Source organism: Molothrus ater, chromosome 7 (assembly GCF_012460135.2).
Source record: "Molothrus ater isolate BHLD 08-10-18 breed brown headed cowbird chromosome 7, BPBGC_Mater_1.1, whole genome shotgun sequence".
NCBI lineage: Eukaryota > Metazoa > Chordata > Aves > Passeriformes > Icteridae > Molothrus > Molothrus ater.
The window spans coordinates 17535440-17546601 of NC_050484.2; the positions used below are offsets into that span (position 1 = coordinate 17535440).

At 45.0% G+C, this 11162-nt stretch overlaps 1 protein-coding gene across 1 annotated transcript; it reads right to left on the minus strand.

Moving 5' to 3' along the window:
* Positions 1-714: 714 nt before the first annotated feature.
* CDCA7 (cell division cycle associated 7) lies at positions 715-9817 on the minus strand. The gene is made up of 10 exons (XM_036386270.2): positions 9776-9817; positions 8150-8269; positions 7661-7771; positions 6008-6259; positions 5550-5627; positions 4685-4876; positions 4115-4255; positions 3550-3699; positions 2832-2968; positions 715-2522 (listed from the first exon to the last, which is right to left on the minus strand). The coding sequence occupies exons 1-10, from the start codon at positions 9794-9796 to the stop codon at positions 2492-2494; spliced, it is 1233 nt and encodes a 410-aa protein (XP_036242163.1). The 5' UTR covers positions 9797-9817; the 3' UTR covers positions 715-2491.
* Between the last annotated feature and the right edge of the window lie 1345 nt (positions 9818-11162).

Sequence of the window (11162 nt, forward strand, 5' to 3'; positions counted from 1 at the left end):
AAAGATAGCTTTTAGGTGAGAGTAACAAGGTGAGGATTTTACCAGTAAAGAGTATCTGGGACAGCTCAGTCACTCTGCTGGATCACTTCTTTTCCATTTCTTCTCACTACAGAAGGTTACAGCTTTTTGTGTAACCTTCTGCCACAGCCTCATGCAACTCCTGTCTCTAGACCCAGGGCACAAGAGCAGCACAAGTGTCTTCACTATCAGAATGCAATCAAGGCCCCTCAGGGAATTTTCTGCTCCAAGAAAGAGCTCCTGAGAGGCTATTTAAGAGCTTGTTCGTAAAAGAATAAATAAATAAATAAATTTAAATGGCACACACATTACTCCAACTCATGTCCAAAATTTGATGCTCATCCTTGTCAACTCAGGATCTAGGCATCTGGTTTAAAAACAAGTAGAGAAAAAGCAGAAGAGTAAAGCACACAGCACATCAACCTAGAGTCTCTGTTAAGCCTGAACTAATCACTCTGTATTCTGACCATCACCATTTAGTCACCAGGTACTGAACAATTCACTCCAAGCAGCATGAATATCAGAGCAAGCCTGATTCAGGAACACAGAGCCAGAGATAAGATGGCAGAGTCCCACTGATCCCCCAGGTATCATGGGAACAACCAAGTCCTTTACTTTGCAGTATAAGTTCACCTGAAAGTGGTAAAAGAGAAGTACAGCTCTAACAGCTTTTTAAAACCAGTTCAGAGACAAAAATATTCTAAAATTGAAATTTTTTATTTTCAAAATAAAGAATTTTGTACAGAACAGTGTAGATCTGAGGAAATCTAAATACAGCAGTCTCTGTAATATAACACAAGGGTCTGCTTTTAGCACAGTACTTTCACACTCTAGCAATCAGAAGGCAAGCCAAGCAATTAGGAGGAAAAAAAAAACCCAACCACTTTTATCTGTCAGAACAAGTATTTCTAAAATGAGTTCCTTCTTCACAAAATGTACCTAGAGGGAAGAGCACTCTCCACACCTCAGATTGCACAGCTATTCACACTATAAAAACAGACAAAGAGAGGACAAGAGATTTTCAATAGGAGAGATGATTTATGAAACAGAACTGCAAGTCTGAGACATAAATATCTGTTGTTTCTAAATTCCTCTCTCTTCCCCTGCCACACATACTGATGCAATTCCCAGAAAGGTACGAACTATGGATCATTTTGTATACACAGTGCAAATACTGCACAGGCACAGAAGTATAAACCCAAGGTGATTCTTCTACTGTTCAACTGTACATTATTTATAGCATTACATTCTAAACCTTATACAAAGCTTACACAGTAGTTTCCATAACAAAACTAAGCACATTTACACAGTTTATGGTTCTCTGGATACAACTTGCATGGCACCTTCTTTTTTACAACAGAGTACAGGAGACCTCTATGTGCTCAGCGTATCAGAATTCTTCAGCTCCGTTTCTGCTGTACTTACATTTCACAAATGTCATGTGAAAGAACCTTCCACAATCACAAAGAGCCAGATACAGAAACATTCATTGCCTGTTTTCCTGATAACCAAACTAAACAAGTTACCACCTTTCATCCACTCAAAGATGGCCAACAGCCACACGAACTGCCAACCCTCTACTTGACCAAGCCCTGGTCTGGAGGTATCCCTCTTCCCCAGGACCACTGCTGACTCTGCAAAGCAGTTCTGCGACTGCAGCAGGAACAGGGAAAAGAGAGTCCACCAAAACAGTAACTTACCACACGGAACATTCTGTTTTAGACAGTGGTCACTACACAATGTATACCAGTACATTCCCATCACTGTCACCAGTAGGCAATGCTAGTGCTGTGGAAGCTTTCAGCAGTGGCCTTCTCTCATCTGAGCACACAAAGTGCCACGTCAAACAGCATCTACTGCATTTTTTAATTCAAAGAATCTCCCTTGAAATGGCCAGTGTGAACTTTTAGTACTCTATAAAACCAAATATTAGTGCTTGGAGACTGCTCAGCTGTGACTTACAGAGCTTCCTTTTTGAACTTAAGAACATGCTGTTGTTTCAGAGGATTCTACAATTCCATTTGATCATGAAGTGCCTTTATTGCAGAAGTTGGGTGCTTTGTTCTGTGGAGAAAACCACCCCAAGTTTTTCAGAGCATCTCAATCTTTTTGTAACCAATTTTGGAGGATAAGTAAACCTGCAGCATAGATTGCTGCATGAGTGAAACTGATGGCTTAAAGCCCCATCTCCTTTCAGGAAGAAAAAAAAGAAGTTAATATCATGAATAAAAGGACTGATGCTATCTGATTTGCAAAGTTTTCTGAAAACAACGGCCTGTGGGTGAAGACCTGCACTAAACAGCTTTCCCAAGTATGATTTATGCTGTAATAAATGAAAGGTTTTTATCCTTTTTTACCCAAAAGGAAAGGGAAGCAGAGAAGGCACTTTGTAATCTCATTTGATTAAACAATTCACTGCAGGCAATATTATTATGTTGGTGAAAGAATATGTAATTTAAAGGCAGTCACAGCTTCAGTCTTCCATTCCAAGTTCTTGTTTCAGACTGAAAGGCAAGTAAAAACATGAGTCAGCTTGCAGCAAAACACTGAAAACTCTTTGAACCAATTAGTGGAAGCCCTGACAATACACACTGAGGTTGAGAGCTAAAAGGCAGAGTGAATATATCACTCGTTTCAGGTAAAATTCAGTGTTATCAGAAAAATCACAGGGCAAAATCTCAGATTCTGGAGGCAACACAGAGTAATCTTGAGATTTACCTGACGAACTAGGATGTGGACATCTTTTCCCTCCCACTTTTGAGATGCTTAACCCACTTAATGCAATCACATCACTGACACAATGGCACACTCACCTCTTTAAGTAGGCATGGACATTGTCAAAGCCGTGGTACTTGGCCAGATAGACCAGGACACCGGTGGCACATCGGCCATCTCGCTGTCTGCAGAAGCTACAGTTGCAGATTCCACGACATGGGGGGCACCTCCATGTCTATACAGAAGAGAGACAACAAGAAGCCCTTTTAGCTGAGATGCTATGCCAGATGTAACTCACACTCACTTAGGAGAGAGCCCTGCTACACACTGAGTTCTGCAGTGAACATCAGCACTGCATAAAGTCGTCTAAACCAGTCCAAGAGTACCAATTCCTCAGTCTGTAGGGGATTAAGCTCTCCATTGCCTGCCTTGCACATAACTACAGGAAGCATTCCACTCTGTTTTAACTCCTACATCACAGCCCACAGCAGCAGCACTGTCCACAATACAGTTCCTTTTCCCTAAGGCATTAAGCACTAATGCAGAGATAAAGAGAACACTATTTTGATACTCAAACACAAGAACATTTTTGCCGCTGCTCTGTTCTCATACTTGACTCCTGCAATTAAAACTACAGAAGTAGTAAATACAACAAGTTCTACACAATGCAGTTCTGTGATTCAGGGTTATTCACATGCCACAAGTGCATGATGTATTACAGCACTGTAAGCAGTCGCTAAAACCACTGCTGCATGTGACCAACAGCCCTGTCTGTGGAAGTCAAGCACCAAAAGCCAGCACTGAGCACTGTCCTACCGGGTCCAGCAGTGCTGCTCTGACATCCTCCCCGTATCTGTTGCGGAGGCAGGGCCCGCAGAACTGGCCCCGCACTCCCACGCACTCAGGGTTACGACAATTTGTCTTGGTGTCTATGGTTTTCTGGCGACACTGATGACAGGTGGATCCCTAGAACACAAAAAAACAAACGAGACATTTAAGATGGCATTTTAGATAGGGGGAAAAAAAGCATTGAAAAAAATCTCTTTGGCAGCTATCAGTGCTTATCCTGAAACAGAAAGCCACCTTGCAAGTTTGAACCAAGACTGTTTTGACACTGCATCTTCAGTGTCTGGTAATCACTTAGGTATTACAGTTGTTCCAGAGTGAAACCAAGCTAATTGGCTTGGTAAGGGCCATTCTACAAATTCAGGCAAAAATAAGAAAGGACAGTTCAAGATCCCAGAGATATTTCTCCCAAAAATCACATCCTTTCTCTCAGTGAGAGGGAGCATAACCTATTTGATGCTAAAACACAAACACAGAATAACAAAAAAAAATTACTTCACTAAGTACACATTTCACAAAGCTGGAATATACTTACCAAGGCCCTGTTATATACTTTTTCACTTGCAGATCCACAGATATTATCCAGCTCTTCTGCTGTTATGTCCTCAACTGGGCGCACAACGTGTGGAAAAGCCATAGCACCACGGTGACCCCTCCTGGGAGTACGGGCTTCATGCTGAACAGCAAAGACACAATACTTGCAGTATTAGTTTCAGCAAAAACTCTACAAAAGCAAGGATCTTCATAGCAATGCTGAAGTCTCAAACACCCACTATATATTTAAGCAAGATGTAACAAAACTTCGTACAGACACACGATATGGATGAAGCTTTAGCACCTTTACTTGATCTGTCCCCCTCAGGGTGCAGTGGTGCTACTGGTCTTGCTTCACTCCTGCTGGAGTGCAAGAGGAAGTGATTTTTCAAGGACAAGGAAGGGGAAATGGAGAGCATATATAAAATGCCCTTTTTTTTTTTTTTTTAATTCTTCTAAGGCCATGGCATACTGATAAACCTCATCAACTCTCTATGAATTGCTATTTTCTTGAAGGGAAAACTTCATACAAAACCACCCTCACCCTAGGAGAACTAGATCTTCATCATACCTCCAGGTATTCATCAGACATCTTTCTTCTTCTCACCAAGATATACGGGTCATCTTCTTCCTCTTCTGGTGCAACAGTAGGAGGGCCTTCAATCAAGGACCTGGACCTTGTGTGAGGCCGAGAACTCCGGTCTGGGTTCCTCCTCAAGGCACATTTGGGCAGTGAACGCCTTGGAAGTCGCTTTGGTCCCTGCTAATGTTTAAAAGCCCCTAATGAAACAGGTGACAACACAGATAGTTCCTGACCCTACACTTAATTCCTCCCCTAAAGATGCCTTCCTCTCATCTTTTCCAAAGACATGTCTATCCCTGTCCCAGTCAGAAAACCAAAGGTAAGAAGATCCTAAGCAAGTTCATGTTAGGGATTCTGCTAGTCACTGAGAAGAGCCAAAAGCAGCAGAACCCGTGTCTGTGAGGAGCTGTGATTTCCAGGGTTGTTCTACTCTTCACCCAAATTACAAATACATCAACAGTAAAATTCATTACACTGCTGATTCACAACCCAACCTTCTTAAAAGTTGGGCTTAATGCCAGGTGTTTTTCAAGGCTCCAGACTCACAGAATATTCAGGTCTGAGCTGCCCTCCCTTATCTCCAGCCTTTGTATAAACACATATTTACACAGCACCTCGTTTGGTTTTACTGGCCTGTGGAGACACTTAACCTTTATAAATTAATCTGTTCTGCTTTGTACCATGGCAAATCAAAAGAGAATTACACAATTAGGATACCCATTTTAGGAAGCAATAAAATTCTAACTGGACTTTGATTCTGCACAGTTTATTACGTTTTTACATTGAGAATCCTGCTTTGTAATATATTTGACTCTTAGAAATCTGAATGCAAATCTAGTAAGTTTATACTCACATGACTGACAGCTGGCAACGATTTTCTCCCACCAAAGATACCAGAAACATTTTGCAACTCAGCCATTAGTTTTGCAAGCTAACAAGAGAGAGAAAAATGAAGCAGAGCTTTAAAAGGGTATTTATGTGCTATTACAGACTACTAGGGCAATTGGCTAAAAGTACAATTACTTATAGGAAATGCAGTCATTCTTCAACTCTTTGCATTTATGTCTTATTTATGTTTTAGTGACTGCAAGTAATTTGGAAATGCTCAAAACTTATTATGTCGTTAGGCTTGCAGCCTACGGATTTTCATATGCCAGTAAATATAAAGTATCAGATTTATATTTTAGGAATGCAAATTCATTTCAATGCATTCACATGATTTCCATTACGGTGAATTTAAACAGAGGTCCCCCAAGAGTCGAAAAGAGGGGAGGGAAAGGGCCAGTCCACAGGAAGACAGAGAGTACTTGCCATTGCTTTGTTTTCCTTTATGTTTAAAGCTCTTTTTTCTAAAAACATAGCACCATTTTCTTCAGTGTCAGAGTCTGAATCTAGAGCAGGCATTGGTGTTTCAGGAACAGGTTCCATGCCACCCTTCCTCCTCTCTGATCTTCGAGGTGGAAACTTCATGGCTACTTTCAGAGGAACAGAGCATTTCTGCCCTCTCTGATCAATCTCACTTTCAGCACTTGCATCATTCTCATCTGAATCTGATTCCAATTTCTGTTAACAAACCAAAATGGAAGCATGTAAATCCAGGGGAGTTGCTCTGCAGTTAAATACAGTGGACAACATTTTGTCTAGGAGTAGTTTAAGAGGCTACCTTGCTGAAATCCAGACACCCAGTCCTAGTGTATTTTGGAGTGGGAGGAAAGGAGAGGGGATACAGGGATAAAAACCTCTCAGGGAGACCCACATAGTTGTGCCAAACACACCAGAAAAGAGAGAAAAGTATTTGCAGCAGTATTAGCTCTCACTTGTAGGTCTAATAGCAAAAACAGTTTGTGTGTATGAGAAAGAGAACTGCCTTTAAAGGGCTCCATTTTGCTACATATAGCATTTGGCTGTAAAAAAGCCACTATGCAGTTGTCTGCACGAGGTCAAACCCAATTCTGTAAGCTGTCAAGTACAGTCATCTCACCACATCAATGACAAAAAAAGGACACTTCCTTCTAGAGCCAACCAATGAAATAATTATGAATAAAATCCCAGTCTTTTCTGATCTTCAAATTCTGATGTTTTGCTTACAAATTTCCCAAGAACCAATGGTTCAGTGAGGACATAATTTAGTTAAAAGCTCATTATGCAATGGGCTTTGATTTTTCTTTTTAGACACAACAAGACAGTCTTTGATCAGCAGTAAGAATGGACATCAAATGGCCATTTTAATTTACAGGGTTTTAATTAAGCAGGTATGTGATTCTGATTGTACATTATGTGTAGTTGCTGACTTTTTTTGTATTTATCTACTCCAGCTTTGTCTCCTACTTACCCTCTTTACAATTGTGTTTTAACTCAGATGTAATTTCTTCCAATTAGCCATTTTTCTTTTCTAGTAATTTCTCAGCATCAGCTGAAGTTATGATGAACCTGGTTTTGCCAAATGTGGTACTACTTCAGTTTCTCTTCTGAATCCAACTATTGATCTTTTTAAGCAATAAAACGGATGTCAGGGAAAAGCAGGAAGGCAGATTTCACTACCTATGACTATTTCTCTACTGCTGACAGATGCTCAGCATTCCCTGTTATGCTGCCAGAGTGGAGGTCAAGACACTGCATGTCAAGACACACAGGAATTTTTCTGAGGCTTGCTGGAGTCCATGGGCTAGCCTAACATTTCATATTGAGGAAACCAGAAATGTTAGGCTTCAACAGAGCAACATCCAGCAAGGACAGGTATAAGCGGTACATTTCAAAATACATATGGCATGTTTTTAAATCTCCATTTCTTGAGTGCTTTTCATGGAGACAAAAAGAAAACTAAACTTTGGTGGCTTGGACTGTCTACTAAATGAAATGATGCTTCCTTCTGAAACAGTGAACTTCGAGCTGAAGCTGGCATTATTCTCCAATTAAGAATGTGTAAGAATTTAAATAATAGCAAACAAAAATCAACTGTCTTACCAATGCATCTTGAACTTCATTTTCTGAAAAGCCACAGAAAGATTCATCATCAGAGGCTTCATGAAATATTTTTGCCAGTTCTTCATTAATATCGGACCTAAATTTGCATTTCTACAAAAAGAACATATCCTTTAAGTTGTACAGAAAATTTTTAACATTTATACGTGCTGTACAAGCAAATAGCTTTTTAATAAAGAAAAAAAAGTTAAGGCATTTCACAAGGGGTTTTGGAACCACAGCTGTAAATTACCAGGTACATCAGGTTAGGTGACATACCAAAGGCCAGAATTGATAGCTAATCTATTTCCAAAAATTACCATCTAAAAGCACATGTAAAGAGTGAAAAGAAATTACAGCATATAGCACAGGTTTATAACTACTATACAAAAACATAAGCAGAGCAAGTAGTCTTACATTATTAGCTCTACATTTTTGCAATCTTTACTAGTCCAGCACATATTATCTTATTTGTTCTTGTACTGTACTTACTGTATTTGCAAAATTATCAGAACCAAAACTGTCACAACTGTCATCAGAGGATGAGGATGTTTCCATGGGAATCAGTTTCGTATTTCGAAAGGTTGTGAAGTTTCTCCTTCCAGAACGACGCTACAAAAGGACAACAGCAACACCATTAAGAAGAGACCTACTGCAGCACAGTAGCTTTTTAAAATACCTTTGTACTGAAGCTTAGGAAGTTTGAACATTTTAGGATGTTTAGCAACCTTGAATGCAAGTCAGAAAACAAGCATCAGTTTTGAAATAAATCTCTACTTTAGGAATGATAATAGTTTTTACTCTGATACAGTTCTGATCATTGTTGCAGATGAATTTCATTCAGTATTTAAGAATACTCTTTTTATGCACACAGGCAAGTGGAAATAAACATATAAATCATGCCATTCCCCAGTCATCATAGCCAGTGATGGAAAAAGGGCAAGTACACGAAAAGTACCTAGAAATCTACTTTGACTCACTTATTACTTGCACTTTGAGGCAAACACTAAAATACTCTGCAGCTCTTAAGGAAGGGCCAAAGAATCCTACCCACAGATTTGAAACAACCGTTCTACACAAAGCAGCTTGCTGGTTTGTTCATTTTGCCACCGATTTAGAAGACTTTATTTTGTGGGCTTCAGGTTTTCCTTTCCCAGGAGATGTTTCTAGTGGTAGTGACCCATTTTATCCCCCGCGGCTGGCTGGCAGCGAGGCCGGGGAGCAGCACCCACACTGAGGTACTGCCGGGTTATGAGCGGGGGAGCTTCACGGGCCCACCGGCCGGGCCGAACGCCCGACACACGGGGTTGAGCAGCAGCTGCCCGGGCCAACCTGGAGCCCTCCGTCCCCTCCTCAGCACCGCTCGGCTTGCGGCTTTTCGCTCCACAGTTCCGCCGAGCACCGAAGTGCGGCCCGGCCACCCCAGACACAAAAGAGGCGGGTTTTGGTGCCGCCCGCCGCGGCTGAGGGTGCGCGCAGCCGGGGCCAGTGCGCGGTCCGGCCGCTCCGGGGGGGCCTCAGGCGCGGAGCAGCCCGGCCCGGGTGCCCCGGGCTAGCCAGGGGCGGCAAACACACCCGTCCCGGCCAGCGCCGCTCCTGCCTCCCGCTAAAATGGTGCCGCCCTGCACACACGCGGCCGGGCCCACCCCTATGCTCCTTCCGCCCGTCCCGTCCGTGCCGCGCGGGGCCGCTCCCCGCAACACCGCCCCACCACCGGCCAGCGCCCTCGGCGAGGCGGGGGCGATGGGCGCATGGCTCCCGGCCGCCAGCCCCCCGCCGAGCGCGGCTCTCAAGCCGAGTTCCCCACTCCACTAAGGCGGGCAAGGGCAGCGCCACGCACGTGCGACCCGAGCACCGCGGCGGGGCAGGAGACCCGGAGCTGCGGGTCCGAGTGGTGGGGCTTCCCCGACGTCGCTCTCCTTGGGGTGCCCAACCTAAAGACACCCCCCCCCCCCCCCCCCACCGGCCTTCTGCAGCGCAGCTCAGTCCGGCTTGCCCAGGTTCGCAAGACCCCGGAGCGCCACGGGAGCGGCGGCGAGCACCACAGCCTCCTCCCCTCTCCGCAGCAGCAGCGACCTCTCCCGCGGCCTTACGGCGAGCCCGGCGGGCAGCGCTCACCTGCGGGCGCGGCGGGGCCATGCTGGCGGCGGCGGCGAGCGCTGGAACTGAAGGTTCGCGCCAAAGCGGAGGGACCGCGGGAGGCGGGGCCGGCGGCGCCTTTCCCGCGTTGCCGCCCGCGTCCTGGCAGATGCAGCGTACACCCCGCGGGGTCAGGCACCCGGCGGACTCCCCTGTGCCCGCCAGCCCACCTCTGCTAAGGAGCTCGTCAGGTCTCCCGCGATGTCCCCGAAGGGGCCGCTGCGGAGGTCCCATTTTTTTTAATATTCGCCGTGTAGGCTTTGTGGAGCTGCAAGGGCCTGGCCCTGTGGCGCGAAAAGCTCCCGGGCGGAACGTGGCGGGACTCGGCTGCAGAAGGGGGGCGGGGGCCGCGCCCGTGGCCGCTCGTGCCTAGCCGGGGCCAGCTGGGGGAAGCCTCCGCCGTTCCTAGCTCTCCTTTTTTTTGTTTTAAGTAATTTATATGCCAAATAAAATAAACTGAAATAAACTCCCTAAACCTGCCAGTTTTCAAGGGCAGTGTGGCTTCTCCACGAAATAAAGCCGAGGGTCTGTGTGCTGTGTCAGAACAGCCGCCCGCAGCGCGCAGGCTGCCCAGAGCCCCCCGAGGAATGGGGGATCACTCACCAGGGCCCCACGGATCAGCGTCAGGAGTGAGACTCTGGGTGACGCCTCTGCTCCTCGGGTAACAGCAGTTCACCAGAATTTTACAAAGAAGTTGGCTGCCTTGCCCTCAGCAATCACAATACCATTTGAAGACAGGCCAGGAGAAAATAGATCAGTCATTTTAAACCATTTTTGGTAACATGTATAATAGCACATTAAATCAAGTACAGCCGTTAAACGCAGCAAAATAACTGCTACGTGGTATTTGGCAGCAGTAGTAACGGGAGAAGCCCTAAAGAAGCTGTATGGGATTTGTGGCCCTGGTGTTTGCTATAATCCTCTGTTTATGCTGCGGTTTGAGCAGGGCCGATACCAGTGCAACTGTTGCAGCTCAGCATTTCCAGGTGCCTCCCTGGCAGCAGGCGAGTCCCGCTGCCATCAGCAGGAGGGAGGAGGCCGCGGGCCCGTGCAAACCTGTGCCCGTGTAAGGCAAACCAGGAATCATCTCTGAGCCAAAGCCTGTAAATAGCCTACGGCACAATAGGGTACAAGAGCCCTCACGGAGGTGTTCTATTTTCTGTGGGCATTATTCTTCCTGCGCGTGCTGCAATCTGTCGTGTAAAAGAATCTCCATTTTAAATAAGCCCATAATTACACACTTACCTGCACTGCTGGCTTCTCAGCACACACAAAAGCAGATGAACTAAACCAGTTCTCCAGAGACCAGACCACACTCCATTCCTCTAAATCCCCATTAGTGGAGGATTGCCACCCACCTGGCTTC